The 20,165-nt window shown below is 36.6% G+C and overlaps 1 protein-coding gene across 2 annotated transcripts in view; it reads right to left on the bottom strand.

Annotated features, from left to right (window-relative positions):
- col4a4 (collagen, type IV, alpha 4) overlaps nucleotides 1–20,165 on the bottom strand; it is a 53,314-nt gene that overhangs the window by 29,910 nt on the left and 3,239 nt on the right. Inside the window, exons 3-4 of one of the 2 annotated variants that reach the window (XM_052576303.1) lie at nucleotides 16,253–16,298; nucleotides 7,515–7,586 (exon numbers count right to left, since the gene is read on the bottom strand). In XM_052576303.1, coding sequence (XP_052432263.1) covers nucleotides 7,515–7,586; nucleotides 16,253–16,298 — 118 coding nt within the window. The remainder of the gene's footprint in view (nucleotides 1–7,514; nucleotides 7,587–16,252; nucleotides 16,299–20,165) is intronic. The other variant, XM_052576304.1, reaches the window with a different exon arrangement.

Raw genomic sequence — 20,165 nt, 5'->3', positions numbered from 1 at the left:
CCAAAGCCTACAGACTCAGTGATTACAAGAGCCAGAGAAAGTGTTTTACTCACACCCGCACAGACGCTGAGTTGTGCCTTAATAGTTCAGAGGTCATAGACTAGACTAGAAGACATGTGGCCTGAGGCATGAGGACTTCTGGCCTCATTTTGTAACCAAAAACAAAAAAGGTCCTCAAAATGACTGAAAATAATTAAACTGAAAAAAAAAGAAAAAGATGGAACACAGTACTAGTAATAAAAAAAGCAAAAGAATACAATAGAACAAAAAAAAGTATTTTTTTTTATGCAAGTCTAAAGAATTCAGTGTGGGATTTACTAATTTAAGAATCTGTTTAGATCTGCTGACTCTACATCCTGACATAACATCATATGACAAACTAAGGTGATCTACATTGTACTGGGCATTCAAGGGGAACATGATGGCATCTGTTTACTGATTAAATTTAATATAGTTTCCAGTGAGGGAGTTCTGCAAGTCTCTAATCTTCATACTGAGAGTTAACTACATGTGAATGGTTGGAAATCTTTAGTTCTTGTGGCAAGGTGCAGCTCAAACCATTTGGGTACTGTTATCTTTAGGTTTGATGAAGCTCACAGTTGGGGGTTTATTTCCTGTATTGCCTTGAGACGTTTTCTTTAAGTGGACACTTCTGGGGATATATGTTAGGTCAACACATTTAAAAACTGCCCACTGAATGCCTATAAAATAGAATAAAGATTCCTGCTGAAGATAACCAAAGCCCCTTTCACACTGCACGTCGGACCCGCAATATTTCCGGAACATTGCCGGTTCGCCTTCTGTGTGAAAGCAACTATGTCCCGGGATTGATTACCGAATTGAACCCGGGTCGGGGACCTAGTAACATTGCAGGGTTTGACCCGGGATGAGCGCTGTGTGAACAAAAGCCAGATCTAATTCGGTGTCGAAGTGATGACTCTTTTAACGGCTGTTTTGAAGGAAGATCAATGTTCGGGACGAAAACATATGTGCAAACTGTAATGAAGCAGAGATCAGTTTGTTCCTCACTTTCCGCGCTGACGCCGAGATCGTTTAATTGCTTCAGTGAAAGTATAACGTGCCTAGCGTTGTCGACTCGTACATTACACGTCACACGCTGATGTCACCTGTCGTTACGGGATCTTCAAGGGTTGTGTGTGAAAGCACGCACATATACCGGGTCATCACTGGCAGTGTGAAAGTGCCAAATCTAGCGACCAGGGAACAATTGCAGGAACACTTTACCCATGTTTGCCGGAATGGCAGCGTGAAAGGGGCTCAAGAGTCTCCTGGTCTTGGCTTCTGAGTTTCCAACAGTTTTTTGAAAAAACAAAAAACTAAAATAATAGTAATAATAAAAGTTTATAAAACTTTCAATTTAAATTAAAAGTATAAAAATAAAATATTTAAAATATTAAAACACAATCTAATATTATAACCAATGTTACTAAATTAACTCCGCTAGCTATATGCACTAGAGCAGTGTTTCCCAATCCCAGAGATGTGGCTAATACTTGCGTTTGCAAGACCCCATAATCCTACTCATGCAAACATTCCACAGTTCTAATGACAGCCATGCAAATGTCCTCAAAACCCTCCCATAATCTCCATCTTAAGATTTCCGCTAGACCAACGCGTGACACACAGCGCATGTTGGCTTTGTTTTCCTATTGACAAGCTCCCTGCAGTCCTCATACATTATTTGTATACTTATTTGCATTGCTTTGACCATTTTTTGTAGATTCTACCTTCTTGCATGCTCCAATTGGTTGGTTATGTACAATGTCTGCACGCTACTGGTCAAACTACTTTTTAAATCATTACCTTTAACAATTCTGAAGACAAAAAAACATTTAAGCATTTTATAAATCCTGGCCAGGACTTATAAAGATCACATATGGTCATCCTAACTTGCTGTGTCCCAGCAGTGAACGCTGAAAAAAGGGTTTATGACAGTATTATTATTTATACTAAAAACCTACAGGCACACACAAGCACACACACAGCCTCACAGCTTGCATTAGAGAAAGTGCTAGTTGTTAGCAGCCCAAAGCCTACAGACTCTGTGATTACAAGAGCCAGAGAAAGTGTTTTACTCACACACGCACAGACGCTGAGTTGTGCCTTAATAGTTCAGAGGTCATAGACTAGACTAGAAGACATGTGGCCTGAGGCATGAGGACTTCTGGCCTCATTTTGTAACCACAGAACCAAGACATGACAGACAACATAATACAACACAGGACACACACAGAGGCATTCTAGGGCCCCTTGTTATAGGTTATCATTCTAGGCAGTGGGCAGCTAATGTGAACACCACACCCACGGCACGGGGAGCAATTGGGGGATCGGTGCCTTGCTCAACGGTCTTACCTCAGTCGTGGTATTGAGGGTGGGAGAGGGCAATGATCATCCACTCCCCCACCTACAATCACTGCAGGACCCAAGATTCGAACCTGCGTCCTTTGGGTTACAAGTCAGACTCTCTAACCATTAGGCCGCGTGACTGCCCCCCCCCCCCCCCCTTTTTTTTTTTAAATCACCAAAAGTAACTTTTTCTGTTAGAATTACACTTCCACGAAAACATACATCACATGAAAGCTGAATATATAAGCTTTCCACTGATGTATGGTTTATTAGATCTGACAATATTTGGCCGAGATACAACTATTTGAATATCTGGAATCTCAATCTGTGAAAAAAAAAAAAAAAACCTTGAACATGATCTTTATATCCTAATGATTTTTGGCATAAAAGAAAAATCGATAATCATGACCCATTTTTTTTTTTTGTCTATTGCTAAAAATGTTCCCCAGCAACTTAAGACTGGTTTTCAGGTCTAGAGTCACATATATCAAATATATATTTTTGGTAAATAAGGTTGCTATGAACACACTGCCATTAATAAAAGAAAAAGCAAAATAATATAACAGAATAAAAAATATAAACACATACAAACTGTGCTTTGTTTTGTTTATGTGAGTCTAAAGAATTCAGTGTGGGATTTACTAATTTAAGAATCTGTTTAGATCTGCTGATTCTACATCCTGACATAACATCATAGGTGATCTACATTGTACTGGGCATTCAAGGGGAACATGATGGCATCCGTTTACTGATTAAATTCAATATAGTTTCCAGTGAGGGAGTTCTGCAAGTCTCTAATCTTCATACTGAGAGTTAACTACATGTGAATGGTTGTACATCTTTAGTTCTTGTGGCAAGGTGTAGCTCAAACCATTTGGGTACTGTTATCTTTAGGTTTGATGAAGCTCACAGTTGGGGGTTTATTTCCTGTATTGCCTTGAGACGTTTTCTTTAAGTGGACACTTCTGGGGATATATGTTAGGTCAACACATTTAAAAACTGCCCACTGAATGCCTATAAAATACAAAAACTTTTGATGACTGCAGTGCCACGCAGCAAGTTCTCAATAAAGATTCCTGCTGAAGATAACCAGGAGTCTCCTGGTCTTAGCTTCTGCGTTTCCAACAGTTTTGGTGCCATGAACCAGATAGAGCTTCTCACCTCACATCGTTCCAGACTGAATTCCAGATCCTTTTTTCAGCTCAACAACGATTTTGACAGAATCAGAATTCTGAATGGTTTTGAAAGTGCTTTAAATAATTCAGAGTTTCAACATGTCAGCTAAGATGATCTGAAAGAGGGAGTTTTGAGAGTGTTAAAGAACATTGTTGGACCAAACATGAAAGTGAAAGAGCTTCATGAAGACAAAGTCATCTGAGTGAAACTGCACAAGAAATGGATTTCTAAGGAAACAGACTACACCAAAGACCCCATGACTGTTCTGGCTTTGTGGGAATTTAGTACTCTTAGGCTAAATGATTTTCTGTGTCATCATGTAGTTTATATGACATGTTACCACCCTTGTTGTTTATGTAGTTTTGAAAATAACTATTACACCTATCGAAATCTAGGACACAACACTGACGTTATATGTACATGTAATTATTTAAACTTACATGAATGGAAGATGGGGCTATGGATGTTTCAATCTGTATTATGTGAGCGTTATTAGAACTCTCAAATAGGGGACTGTGGGATTGGTTTCTTTAAGTGGTCACTTCTAAGGCTATGTGTTAGGTCAACATCTTTATCAATTGCCCATTGAATGCCTATAAAATACAATGTATGCCTGCCTTAGTCAGACTTGACTGCAGCGCCACACAATGCATTCTCACTTAAGTCTGCTGAAGATACCAAAGGGTCTCCGGGTTTTTGCTTCTAAGTTTCCAACAACGGCCTACTAGAGAAATTGAATAACCTAATGTAAAATAAAACCGCAATGTCTTCACTGTAAGAGCAGTGAGTGATTTTGAATGTGTCTTTTGTTGTTTGATTAATATTAAGCACAGAGTCGGCAGCAGGAATATAACCTGCTGTCACTGAAAAAAAAAACACCGATCCAATTTACTGTTACACAAGTGTTTTAATCTTCAACACTTTACATTCATTACATAACTGATAAGGGTTTACATGAATAATTAAGAAGCACCGCATTTTGACATTTTTGTGTGTATTCGACCGTTTGGACACTAAAAGATTACTTTAGATGTCCGTGTTGTGTTCCGCTGATGAGATGTCCTTGAAGATTACATGCGATTAATTGCACAGTCCTAGTGACTACACTTTGATAACAACAACTGAAGTGTTCATTATCAACGAATGTTTGTGTTTGTATACAAGTTTGTATAAACGCAGACTATTAAAATTCCTTTCAACAGAGTCTGATCCGTTAAAAAAAAATGACAGTTATGACAAATATTTCCAACATGGACGATTCAGAGAATTTATCTGTTAGTGTGTGTGCTGTAAGCAGCTGTGCACACTCTTGTAACTGTGCTCTTAACTGTAATTGGGCCGCTGGGCTTTACGAGGCTGCCGTAAATTTGTCGCTCTTGTGCTAAAGACTATTATTATTTTGACTTAAGAACCTTCTGCAAGGACACATTCACTCTCTCTCTGCCACACAGACACACAAATCCACACAACCTTACATACTTTTCTAATTGTTTTCCTTCAGGTGCTATCTTAAAAATGAATTACATTCACTTTGGCTTTTTCCATGCTTTACATACTTCTGTCCAACTTTACAAGATAAAAAGGAGTGTTTCCCAAAACACAAGAAGTTTTGATTCATTAAGATTTTTATTTTTATTTTTTTTAAAGAAATTAATACCTTTTATTTACCAAGGACACATTAAATTAAATCAAAAGTTAAAGTAAAGATTTTTATAATGTTACAAAATTATATTAATTTAAGAAACCTGAAAAAACTGTACCATGTTTCAAGCAGGACTATTTTCAGCACAGATAATAATAAGATTTTTTTTTCTTTAGCTGCAAATCAATATACTAGAATGATTTCTTAAGGATCACGTGATACTGAAGACCGGAGTAAATGATACTGAAAATATTCATTTTTTTATTCTGGTTGTCAAGGCAGCCAATCGGAATTTAGCAGTCTCGTCTCTGATTGGGCATCAGATAAGCAAGCTAGTGAAACATTGCATGCGCAAAAGAGAAGGTCTGCACAAAATCCCAAAACTTATTTTAAATGCAAAATTGATTTTCGTGCAACTCAAACATTTTCTCTACAATACTCAAAACGCAAAATATGATCTTTGGCGCACTGAATTGTGGCAGAGATGTAATCCCACAGTCAGCAGTCTTCCCTATTGTGGTTTCAAAGAAAAAGATACCCATAATTTATACTAAATATACTAACATGTAATGAATCTAGAATATATGAAAGTTTAACTTTTTGAAATAAGTTACGTAAAAAAAGTGTGTGTTTAAGTGTGTGTGTGTGTGTTTTACATATATGTGTGTACACACACACACACACACACACACACACATATACCGTGGGTAGGGTTGGGTATCGATTGTGTTTTATACGATACCGGCGCTATTTCGATACTTTTAAAATGGTACCGTGCCTAAACGGTGCCTGAACCAATACTTCTATAAAAATAAATAAATAAAAAAAGCCTGAAATGAATAACATTAAAGAGCATTACAAATATTTAAAATAAATCCATAGCATGCACACACCTTGGATGCTTTCATTTCCAAAGCTTTCCAAAGCAACAGACTGCCTAAGACTGAGACTTTTGCACAGTAGTATATGTATAAAGGACGTATCATTAAATTAAGTATACTTAAGTATAACTAATATATGCGTTCATATGTGTTAAGGGCTAGATTTCTCTGGAGGAAACAGCTGTGGGGTGATGAGCAGTGAACAGAGCGAAAACTTTATAGTACGTAGATGAGAAAACCGATTGCTCCCTCGTGACCTTTGGTAAACTGTATTCATGACAAAGAACTGCACAGATGCAGATACAGATATTACAGATATACAGATATTCCACATACAGATATTCTAACAATCTATAGATAAAAACACACCTTGTGTCCTCTGTCTCTGTTTGAGTCCGCTCGCGGTCTGCAGATTGAAGAGCGCACTGAAAGACGGAGAGGAGACCGGTCTGCCACCGTTTTCATATGAAATTTAAGTTTATGAAGCTAAATGCTATAGCCCTGCTAAAAAAGCCTAGCAACTCCCATGCGTCATGCGTCCTTGCGAAGAAACAAGACAAATATTTCAATCAATCGCTCAGGCATTTAAGAGGCACCGAAATTAGCTTTTTATTCGGTGCATACTGCATACCGGTTCCATAGGCTTTGATTAGCTGAGAACGGCCCTGTATAAACTCACTCACTCACTCACACTCTCACTCTCTCTCTCTATATATATATATTAGTCAGAGCCAAAACAAGAAGATGCCATGAATACTACTAATAATATAAATACTATTAATAATATACATAAAACAAATAAATAGAAAATACCTCCAATAGCCAATCAGAAGCTGTTGTTTCTAGTCAATTCTTTGTATTTTTGTACAAAGGGGGAGGATGGGGGGGGGGTGACAACATCCAAAACTGACAGCATAATAACACTGCTGAAAGTGCACACCTGATGCACACGAGGTACACACCCTGTTACATTCCATTGTAAAACTGTGCTTAATCGAAGTGAAGCATTCGTGCCTCTGAAATACTCATTAACACATTGAATCTTTTTTTTTTTTTTTCGCTCTTCTAAAAACACGCAAAGAACTGTATTATGCCAACACCTGGATGGAGCTGCTCAGGTACAGACATGAACAGGCATGTATCACTGGCATGAAACTGGGTCAGTGTGCCAGTGTGAGCGTGATTGTGAGAAAACAGAATTAGATATACTCCGTTAATGAAAATTAAGAGCTTCAGTATCAGAGGAAGACTTCTCGTTTCGCCACACAAACAAATACACCGTGTGTCTCAAAACACAGCCTTCTGGGGACAGCTAGACAAGTGTGAAGTGCAGTCAGTCAGCACCTGAATTTTTTTCAGGTGTTGAATGATGCCAAAATGAACATGATATTCTGTAGTGACTATGATGCCATAATGTCCACAAAGTCAAAATGATGTAATGGACTTACCCTCTCTCCTTTGGGGGGGAAACACTGGCAGACACTGCAGTCTCGCCCATCACACCTTTCTGTCTTGTCTCCCTAAAACACAGATATATAGCTTCAGAAACGGAGTTAAACACACTCATACACATGTAGGCTCATAAACACTAAGCATTCAGTATGGAAACCAACTAATTATCTTTATCAATATATTTAACATTTTTTAAGAAGTCAACATTGACTCACACAGGTATATATGACCCTGGACCACAAAAACAGTCATAAGAGTAATTTTTTTAAAATAAGTAAATAACAGTAATAAAATAATAAGTAAATTAAATGAATAAATAAGCTTTAGGATAGGACAAGATTGGGTTGAGATACAACTATTTAAAAATATGGAATCTGAGGGTGCAAAACGCTAGGAAATTTACCAAATGTGTTCATGGAACATGATAATATTCAAATGATTTTTGGCATAAAAAAAAATAATAATTTTGACCCATAATTTGACCCGTGTTTATTGTTGGCTATTGCTACAAATATATCCATGCTACTTATAGCTGGTTTCATGGCCCAGGGTTAAATAAAATGTATACATTTAAAACATTTTTCAACACTAAATACATTAAAAAAAAAGAAGAAGAAAAAAATTCAATATACAAATTAATTTCTTTCAGGATAAATTTGTTTCATATTTGGCATTTTAACTATTCATTTTCCTAAATGTTTTAATTTATATTCATTTATTGTTTTCCATTCCTTTAGGATAAAACATCTCTATAATTTTTCTTTCTTTGCAAAAAAATAACTGAATTATTTTATTCAACCAGAGGTGGTATCATGAATAACCAAGTTTCATACAATGCAAAAAATACATTTTATTCCAACTACAATAAGCCAACTTTTTCTCATTGTGTATGCTATATGACAAATTGCCATGTTTTTGATAAGTATCAGTACATGCAATGCTTGTCTCGTCTACTCCAGGGTTTTTAAAAATATATTTCCATTGTTTGTACAGCAAACTAGACCAGACGATGAGAGATCCACAGACATACACGTGACCTAACAAGCACAATGGCAGGAATGTAAACACAAAGATAATGAAAGAGACACAAAGACAAAAAAGGAGATAGGAGGCACAGACTGAAATATGTGAGCACATTAAGTACAAGTGAAAGAGGAAGTTTAGGTCAGATGTGTTATGTCTGTTTGGAGGTAGTCAACCACGTAAAGAGAGGAAGCGAGAGAAAGAGTGATAACTGTACTAGCAATCAGACGCCATTCTTTCATAAAAGCACACTTATCACGCACACATGCGCAGTGTCTAAACTGACTAATGAACATGTGATCCACAGAAAGGCACAAAATCACTTTATCAAACTTTCACACTTACTGTTCACCTATGGTTTAATTAGCTTTCCAACGTACAGCATTGGACAGCTCAGTCCTTTGTTATATGCAACAACGCATCTCTTCCTTGAGCTCTTTCTTGTAGCAGTTAATTATTTTAGTTTTCTTTGCACCAAAATGTATTCTTGTAGCTTCATAAAACTATGAATGAACTACTGTTGTCAAGCTGACTATTTTAACTATGTCCTTATGTCCCTGAACATGTCAGTAGCTTTGCTGTCTATGCAGGGTCAGAAAGCTCCCAGATTTTATCAAAACCATCTTCATTTGTGATCCAAAGATGAACGAAAGACTTGTGAATTTGGAATGACATGAAGGTAAGTATCTAAACCATTTATTCCCAATTTTTTCTCAGACATGAAAATATCAAATAATGTGTCATTAGTAACCCCTTGAATGTATACGTGTGTGTGTGTGTGTGTGTGTATTTATATAAAACACTGAATAGGTATACAAAAAAAAAGAGTTCTTATTCCACCGTTCACTATTGTTGCCATCAACGTGCTTACTCATTCGATGGCCACTCCACACTCAACAAAACTGAATAATTGTGAATTCATATTTTAATACTAAACACCGTTAAGATAATGTACACCAAAAATCTTTGTCATATCTATATGTTAACATTTATTATTAGCCATTTGTTTTGGAGCTTTGATGCAGCCATCATCATCTCATGATGCAAACAGGAAGTAAACTACTTTGATCATGTGACAATTTGCACTAAACGTGAAACTGCACATATTTAATTGAGACCCTTTATTTTTTCCATATTTGCAGAACATGCACTAAATCACCAGTCAGCAGTGTTGGGGCTAGTTACTCAAAAAAGTAATATATTACATATTACATATTACTCTCAAAAATAGTAATGCCTTACTTTACTTTATTACTCCCTGGAGAAAGTAACTAGTTATATTACTAGTTATATTACTAGTTACATATTTTTTTCTTAATTACTCTATGATTGCCTGAGATGCATCAGATGGAGGGAGAACATACAAAGGAGAAGTGTTCTTTAGGGTCTTTATCAGTGGCGGCTCCTGCCAAATCTCTCAGGGGGGGCAAATGTTTGCTCTATTAATGAGGATAGGTCACCCATTCAATTGATAAATTAACGGGTAGTTAAAGATGTAAAGGGAACCGAACTACTATAGTATTAATTAAAAATAAACTGACATTAGGAATCAATCTCTTGCACTCCTTATTTTTCTATATCCGTGTTAACACTATTCAGCAGCATATGAAGACTAACACCAGGATGTGTTTTTTCCAAAAAATACTTTTTACTTTTCGATTTCAGTTTAATAAGAAATAATTGAAGTCACATAAATCACTGTTTACACAACTCACTTATATTACTGCTCGTCAGTACACCTGTTCTCTAATCAGCGGTTAATTCCATCAGGTGCGTGATTTCACATAGAGCAGCTGTTACTACACAGAGCCGTTATTAACTGAGAAGATGCGCAAATCCAGTTCATTTTCAGCGTTTATTGGCACGGTTGTATAAACATATGGTTCACGCACCTGATGGAATAAACCGCTGATTAGAGAACCGGCTTTACTGAGATGCGCATTAACGATCGGCCGATCGTGATCGGAGCACTCCTACAAAATAATTACTGAATCTCCACCCGTCGAAACTAGCTTTCTGTTGCTGGGAACCTTCCTCTGAAAAAGAGCTTGCCGTTGTTGACGCTTCCATTTTTCCCCATCTGTCTGAGCGTGCCGCTCTGCTGCAGGCTGTCGACCAATCAGTGATAGTAAATGATACCTCGTGCCAAACCCAGACCAATCACTGTTCCATTCACGCCCTCCTCCCCTTCCCTTCTGTTCTCTGTGTTGTGTGCCTTGTGTGTGTGATGAAGGTGCTACTGGCAAATGTAACGCAAGTAACTAGCTCGGGAAAACTGTAATAATATTACCATTTTCAGACGAGTAATGCCTTACACTACTAGTTACTGAAAAAAGTAATATTATTACAGTAACGCGTTACTTTGTAACGCGTTACACCCAACACTGCCAGTCAGTAATATTTTTAGAGCTTTATAAATGAAAACTTTTTTTTACAGTCACTATTGTGTCCAGTGGGATTAAATGGGTTAATGACAGATTGTTAATTTTTGGGGTGAACTATCCTTTTAATCTGTCACTTCTGGCCCAAAAGTGACATCATGTTGACATCCATAATAACTGTCTGGATATTCTGATGACACCCATTCATTGATGGGATGCGGAGTAAAAAGGAGAGAAGAGATTGCATTGAATCTTATTCCACAAAAAAGGAGGGCCAGTTAGTAGTGATTCTAAAAATCACACAATGTACTGAAATACTGATAAATTAGAATGATATTTGAAGGATCATGTGACACTGAAGACTGGAATAATACTTCACAATATTAATGTTTTTTCAGTTTTACCGAGTCCAACATTTTGAACGGTAGCATGTATGCCATATATGCATATGCAACACATATTTAATAGCAGCTGTTATAGAAGGGCTGTGACCTGTGGGGTTTTAAGTGCTGGTGATGACATCAGTTCAGGGACTGATATCATGCGTTCTGACTGGCTGTTGTGCATAACTGCACGCTTCACTCCAAGTCAATCAGATGTACAAGACAGAGTTGGTACGATGGTTGCTGCATGACTGAAAGTCACGCTTCCCCTATTCCCTCACTTCTTCTGTATTGCTCCCTCCTTTTTCCATTCCTTTTTTCCCTCATGTTAGCTGTACTGTGCATTATCCCATCACCATCACAAACTTAAGGTATATGAGATTGAGTTACACCTGATCCTGGCTTATTTACACTTGATGATGTTAAGTTGGAGTTTGGTTTTGTCTTAAAGCATCAAGTTATGATCTGAGTCTTTAAAACTCTTGCACTGATCCACTGCACTACACACTGCTCTGTTTTTTATGATGAGAAAAAGGTTTAAAGGTTACATTGTCAGCCTCCTCAGTGAGCAAACAGCGCTCATCAGTGTCACAAAAATTGAGCTTGCCAATCAAATCAAAGTTTACCATTCACAGAAACAGAGTGCGAATTCCAGCATGAAGTGTCAGTTTAACATGAAAGAGAACGAGTGGAGATGGAAACTGTTTTACCATAGAAATGTTTAATGATCACTATATGATGACCCAATGATGCAAACAACATGATTTTTTCCCTTAAATATGGCCATTTTGAGAGAATAAAAATTGCGTGTGTGAATTATCTGTTCGTCTCTGTGAAGTTACTTCAAGAAACACCTCGTTGCAGCGGAGTTATTTCTCAAAGCTTTTCTATTATAATAAAAGGCTAGGGATAGTGTTGACAACATTTGTGCTCGCACTTCTTAAAATGGTCGCAGTTTTCATAATTTTTGTGACACATGCAAGTCTGCTCACCGACAGCCAGTTTAGTTTACCTTTTTTAGTTTTCAAAAAGCTTGTTATCTTTGCTGTTTATCTCACGTTACGCCATGGAGGCTTTCTTTCTTTATTTTCTTTTATTTATTTGATTCCTCAATGTTCGCTAAACATTCTATAATTTATTATTCGGTGTATATAATAGCATGTGGAGCCATGCCTTATCTTACTCGTTTTTGTTAATAAAAATTATCTAGTTTGTCATTATAGCCCACTGTTTTATTGTTGTTGTGCTTTTTTATTAAGGCTAAACCAATGAATCTATCTTTGTTTTAATGTTAAAAAGTGTATATAAGCAAAACAGACAATTATCTTGAATCCGAAGTGAAAGCATCCAAAGTCTGGCTTATAACACAGCAAAGGAGGAATCCCCGGGAGAAGCATCACTTAATTTGGCCAAAGAAAACTTGTTAAAATCTAAATTTTTCTATATTAATTTGTGCATTTTTCAAATGTTTTGTTAAAAGTGCAAAAACTAATTAACAAAAATCTGAAAAGTCAATATTTTACTATTACGGGCAGCATTTTGTGTGTATGGTTCTAATTTCAATTTTGGTTTTCAGAGTAGCTTTTAAAAATACAATAACTGTTCATTTTTCATTTTTTTTTTTTTGTCATGGTTAAAAAAGGATGGATGCAAAAATACACGGACCCTTAATATTTCTTGTTTTTTGAATTGTTGTTTTAAATCAATATCACATTGGAAACTCCCTTGATAAATCAATAAAAGCAGCCACTCTCCATAGTTTATCGCAATCTCACAAAGTTTCATTGTAATCAATACACATGAAAAAAGACTCTCTCCTGAAATTTTTTTTATAAATATATGCACATATCCTCCAAAAAGTTTAAGAAATGGTTACAGCTTTGGTAAAATCTTTCTGTATCTTCCCCACCCATCTGCCTCCCCTACCTGTAAGCCCGCCCGCTTTACTTTGCACCTCCGACAGGATGTTGACCAGACATAACTCTCTGGGCTAAATTAGTAATGTTGGCCTATGCATTGGGCAGGACAAACTAATTATGTCATATGCATTGCAACCCACATAACTACCAGTTGAACATTTGGACACAGCTGCTTGTTTTTTACATTTAACAATAACAGCAAAAATCAATCCAAAGTAGGAAATTGGAACATAAGGAAATAGAGGTTAAATATAGGTGGAACATAAGGTCTAGAGGTCGGCAAATGTTTAACAAAACAAACCCAGCTTATTTAAACCATTTTTATTTGTCTGCTCTAATTCTAAGCTTGTTAAGCCTTTAGATTAAAAGCTTTGAAAGTTCAAGTGAAACTGAAGACTGGTACTGTAAATTGTCAGGTTAAAAAGTTACTCCATGCAACGAGTCAGAAAATGTACGCATGTCAGTCATCTAAATGAGGGACAGGATGTGTGAATGTGTATGTGCGGGTATGTGTTTCTGATAACTTTAACTGTGTGTGTTCGTGTGTGTGTGAGGAAGCACCTGCTTTGTGACACCTGGTCATTTTTGTTCAGGTTTACAACTTACCCCTGACCCCCTTTACACAGAATCAGACAGAACGCCTAAGGGCAAAATCATCTGTGCAGGAACCTGCATCTGTGCCTTCAGTACACGCTCACTTTTATGCTATTTCATAACTTCTTAAAAATTCTGTCATTACTGACCCAACCTCATGTTGTTTCAAACCTGTATGGCTTTCTATCTTGTAGAAATCTAAATCTAAATGTAGAAGCTTGATTCAAGAACCAATAGTTATTTGCACTCAATGACCTGGTCTAAGCAGCACAACAGAAGAAAAGATTATTAGTTAACAGTGATTATTCAGGTAAATCCCCCCAAAAAAAGCCACTGTGTGAATTTCTATGGTGCTTTCACATACTTTTTAAAGCTTAAAAACATTAGTATTATTTGCATAAATACATGCTAAAACCAACTGTATTTTATGGAAGAAAAACATGTAGCACAAAAGCAAATAAATGTAATTTAGTTGTTTACATTAGAAATATGTCTGCATTCCTCTTCTCTTACGTAAAAGCAAGGACAGGCATCGATGCAGACGATGTTTTCTTATCTTCTCAGTGATTATACCTCACTATCTATCTTTTTGGCTCTCATTCCCTCTTCATTTCCCTCTGTTCAATGCTAGTGAAGGCATGATGGCAATCTCCATCCACCTGCCCTCATAAGTAATGTTCTGTATCCATCTGTGCCTTTGCATTCTATCAGCTCAGAGACGATGCCTGAAAGAGGCCTTATGGACAGACAAGACAAGCTAAAGTACACAAACATCAAACACCAGGCAGGAAAGCACATACAAACAATAACTCCACGTGAAACATCTAAATATCAGAAATCCTGCCACTGTTCATCAGCAACCCCCATTTTTTAAAGGGTGGCTGGGGATGAAAGATCTTTAACCTTTTCCATAGATATCTGGATCCCTTATGCCATCATAGCCCCGTTGGATCATATGACACTTGACTTCAAAGGCCGTTCAAGGCCGGTGAAATCAAAAGATGAGTGCATATAAAACATTGCTTCACTTGTTAAGATTTTTTGTTTTGCATCAACATTGCTCAGTAAATTTTGCAACTGAAATCTTCCATTCATTTACAGAACCCCAAAAGGAACATGGTGATTGTAATAAAATAAGATGGGAGGAAAGTTATTTCAATGCTTTTGTGTTGTCTTGCAAAAGTACTCTGTTTCCCCAAGAACTTTTGCACTCATTCATAATAATACTACATTCCTCTGAGAAACTGGCTAGCAAAACTTTTGCGTTTTCCCTCCCAGGCTTTGCATTTACTCCCAAAACTTTTGTGATGGATATAATGAGAGAAAAAAAAATGTCAGTGTTCTTGTAAGCGAATTTTGGAGACAATGCAAAGATTCTCACGAAGATGCAACAATTCTGTGAGAGAACTCAATTGTTTTGCAAAAGAACACAACATTTCTGGAGGAATACACTATTTATGCACTCTGTATTCCAATAAGGATCCAAATGTTTGGGAGTTTCCAGTGACAGTGAAAAGTTCCCTATGCAGATTTTGGTTATGCAAATTCACTGTGTTGGCCAACAAAAAGCTGCTTAGTTTCAGACAACTTTCGTTTGAGCAGCGTTTTACTGCACAATTGTCAAAGGACTTATGGGGCCCTATTTTAATGATCTAAGCGCATGGTCTAAAGAGCACAGCGCAGGTGCACTCAGGGTGTGTCCGGATCCACTTTTGATAGTTTAACAGTCAGCAAATCCGGGCACATGAGCTTAATGGGTGACCCCTATTCTCTTAATAAGTAATGGGTGTCTTTTGGGCGTAACGTGCAATAAACCAATCAGAGTCTCATCTTACATCCCCTTTAAAAGCCAGTTGTGCTCGTGCCATGGCAGGTTCGTTATTTAAATGGCGGAATGTAATTTTTCACTTTTAAAATTTTTGCATTCTCTTTTGTGTGTAATAAGCAAAGTGTACTTGAAATTTTGTGCCGGTCCCAATCAATTGACTCGACTTATAATCGTAACTACCTTTCTCACCCCTAGTGACAGGACTGTTAAAGATATTTACTCATTATTTACTGACCCTCATGTAAATCAAAACTTTTATGATTTTATTTCTTCTCCAAAACAATGTTGGCATCCACACAGTTTTAGTGGCCACTGACTTTCATTGCGAAAAAAACAAACAACACAAACATTTCTCAGCCTATCTCTTTTTTGTGTTCCGCAAAAAAAGACAGACATGAAGATGGGTAAATGATAACAGTTTTAATCTCTTCATCATGTTGCTAAGCTAATGATGCAATACTCTAATAAACATATGCATATGCAAATACATCTTTTACCACATCTATCTGAATTATTTAGGGGGAAAAGACATTTACAGGTTCAACCAGCAGTCTCATCTTAACATTCTGAAACCATTAAGACAACATAATAGAAGATAATACTCACCCCCAAAGCTGTGTGTATCGTCATAAGTGCCAAAAAAAGCCTCCTGCTGGAAAATAAATGAATGAGACATTCTGAGTAAGACATTAGTAATCATTATGGCCCTGTCCCAAATGGCAACTTAAAGCCTTGCGGTCTTCCTCCGAGTCCACACTTTTCATGATATAATGCCACATTGAATGAGAGATAGAAGTCTGCTGTGAAGCAGAAGTGCGGATCGAGGGCGCATGGCAGCCGCAAAAGGGGCGCTCGTGAGCATCCTTCTGGATGTAAACATGATGAATGGGACACTCTAACGTCTCGTGGACTTAACGGACACGTGCACGCAGTGACCGCAAGTGCACATGAAGTTTTTCATTTTGGGACAGGGCCTATGAATAAGTTAGGTAACTCTTTCAGGTGTATACGTTCAGCCTAAAATAAGAAATTTAGGTGTAATTTTTGACTTTTTGACTAATTTTGCTCCTATGTTTGACCATGAGGTAAAAAATGTGGTAAAAAATTATTTTATCAGTTAAGGACTATTGCGAAAATGAAATCTTTTTTTGTCTGTTCCTGATCTGGAAACAGTGATTCACGCATTCATCTCTACACGCTTGGATTACTGTAATGCTCTATATGTAGGAATTAAATTAGTCAATCTCTTATCTCAAGATTGCAGCTGGTTCAAAACGCTGCAGCAAGGCTCCTGACTGGTATTAAGAAAAGGGAGCATATTACACCTGTTTTGAAAAGGCTTCATTGGCTCCCTGTGAAATATCGGATACAGTATAAGGTTTTGTTATATGCTTATAAAGCTGTTCACGAGTTGGCCCCGGAATATATCAAGGATTTGGTGCTCATGAACTCTGGTAGATCTCAAAGGTCCTTTAATTGTTTACTGCTCTTTGTTCCAAGAACTCATCTTAAAACTAAAGGGGATCGAGCTTTCTCAGTTGTTGGACCTAGACTGTTGAATGCTCTTCCCCATGATATAAGATCTGCACCGTCAGTTGATGTTTTTAAAACTCGTGTGAAAACGTATTTGTATACTGTTTCTTTTAATTCTTGACTTTGTCATTCCATTTTTTTTTTTTTTTTTTTGATGTTTCCTTGCTTTTAGATGTACAGTCCTTTGGTCTACAATGTAGAAGAAAGGGCTAAAGACTTTTGGGAGTTATGAAGGATGCAGTACTACTCTATAGGTACTCAAGATTTACAGGATATTGAGTGAAAACGAGCATTTCACCCCCCCTTTAAATTCAAGTTCACATAAACTCTTCTCTCTGCTGCGGCTGTCTGTCATCCTCTATATAGTGTTCAAACTGTGTGTCGCGTTCGGTTACAGTCAAAACAATGAGACTCTCTTTAAGAGCACACAGTAACTGAGGTTTAAAACTGTTCAAAGAAAAGGCTCATTAAACTAACGCACAAATTTAATAGACTACGTATCTCTTCCCTATGTACAAGTGATGTCTGGTTTGCGAACGAATCGTTTGATTTGACCGGTTCTTCATAGTGAATGAGTTGAAGTAGTTCACCAAATAGGACTGAATCGTTTGAACCACTTTGCGTCTCCAGTAATCATTAATAAACAAATTATTAGCTTTTTTTAACGTGTCCAACATACAGCCGAGCAGCTTTCTCTGTGGACTCGGAGGACTGCGCAGCCTGCTCATTGTGCCTCAGTGTTGTTTCAAGCTCATCATTCTGCGCACAGGATGCGCTCTGTGGTAGAGCTGCAACTAACGATTATTTTTTTTGTCGACTAATCTAACGATTTTTTTTTTTCGATTAGTCGACTAATCTAATTATTTTTATTACAATAAATAATAGAATGTTCTTTTATTACCTAATGAATACTTTGAATAGCTTTACAAAAAAAAAAGTACAACTTCTAATATAATATTTCACTGCATGCCTGTACGGAGTTGATCCTTTTAAAATCACTTAATGCACTTTCATACTCATATAGAAAAACGCTTATGAGAGACTTCATATTGTGCTGTTCTGTGGCCACAGATTTGCGGGTCTTGTCTTTTTCTTGCAGGACCCTGTATGTTATAGTAGTAAATCAGTTTTAATTGTTTAATCACCACCACAACATCTTGTCTCCATTGGCAACACGCATGATTTGTACCGATTACAAGTGATGTTGCAGGTAGCGGAGAGAGAGCAAGTGGCGATTGCAAGTGACTTATTAATTTAGTTTATTTTAGCTTGTCTTCACCACCTGGCTACTGTTGTAAAATGTTGAGAGATTCAAACAAAAAGTAACCAATAAATAGAACAATAAAAAAAGACTGCAAGGGATGTCACTAGCGGAAGGGCAAGTGTCTGAGACTGCAAGTGTGAGAGTGCAAGTGCAAGTCTGCAGCCAGACCCTGAGGATGCTCACAAGAAGATGCCTCACATGCCTGCTGCTGAGAACGCACACACGAGGATGTGCTCAGGAGAGTTCTAACATTTCGTACATTGTGTGAATCAGAGGTAAAAAAAAAAAAAATATATATATATATATATATAAATACTGTTCAGTTTCTTACACAGACCGATCGTTTTCTATCTTTACACATCAATGTACATCACAAGCCGTAGAGTTAAAATTTTTTGTTGTTGTCATTATGTTTTATTGTATGTTGTAGCCGTATAATGTCCACTTACATTATAATACTGATATACTGCAACGGTTTGAGCTAAAAATCTAGGTTTGTTTTCTACTGAATAAACAAAGTCCCCTACATCTTGGATGCCCTGGGGGTAAGCAGATAAACATCAAATTTAAATTTTTTGGTGAACTATACCTTTAAGTTCTCTTAAGTTTTGTTATTGCAACACTTACACAAAACGTTGTCAAAATGCCCGTCTTGGGAGACTATTCGTGTAAATACAGTCGTTTTTTTCTTAAGAGAACTTGAACAGTTGGGAGAAATATGGATGTGTCAAAATATTTGATCTACGCGTCAGATCTTAAAGCAACAGCATAAACCTACAGCTGCTGACTGCGTCATAAATGTAATCAAACAAAAGGAGAAAATCACTCACTGCTCACTGTATCACTTATGAACTAAGAATCATCTATATTTAATGTATACAGTGAAGATTATTTGTAATTTTATTAATTCATGAAATGTCAGTTTCTGTAGAAATCTTTACTACTGAAAAACTTAAAAACGTAGGAAAAAAAAAAAAGTTAATTTGTATTTTTCAAGTAATATTTATTTAGCATGTAAGTAAATACTTGGAGTGTTTTTATTTGCCTTCAGTTTATTATTTATTTATTTAGTTTTTGTATTAGTGGCAGTTTCTAACTTCAAAGAAAAATAATTTTACAATTATATATCCGGCAATTGTTTTTATGGGTCCAAAATCACCTTGGGTGTGCATTATTTTCTAATAATTCAATGTCCCGTCATCAATTATTCTTTACATAATGTAATTTATTGTAATTAATGTAACTGTAAATGCATTCAAAAATAAAACAGGTGTGAGTTGCCTGTGACTTATGGAAAGTTTATAAAGGGCTTTTATACACAGTGTGTGCCATTGTACAGACATTCACAGCCTCATTTTCATCAAAATAAAAATAAAAAAATGGCCTGTCTAATGGGTCTATGTACTTAGGAGTCCATTTATTAATTAATTATTAATTTTATTTTTTTTTACCTAGAAATAAAATGCCGTTTCTTCTTTAATGGTTCAAACACTGATGACTAGGAATAAGCAGACACAAATATTATTCCATAAAAGAATGGTAAAAATTACATAAAGCTTGTTTTTTTTTTATTGCGATAAAAGGTGCATTTTCTGCTCTTAAGATCCCATTCACCAAGATCCCTACTCCCTTTTCCCTGCCCTTGAATTTATATATTTACTTTTATAAACTGACTTTATTTACGATTAATAAAGTCAAGTCCCGTCCTTTAATTTTTCACAT

This window comes from Carassius gibelio, chromosome B15, assembly GCF_023724105.1.
Source record: "Carassius gibelio isolate Cgi1373 ecotype wild population from Czech Republic chromosome B15, carGib1.2-hapl.c, whole genome shotgun sequence".
NCBI classification, from domain to species: Eukaryota; Metazoa; Chordata; class Actinopteri; order Cypriniformes; family Cyprinidae; genus Carassius; species Carassius gibelio.
The sequence above is the reverse complement of the archived record's forward strand: the minus strand, read 5'-3'. Positions and strand labels throughout refer to the sequence as shown.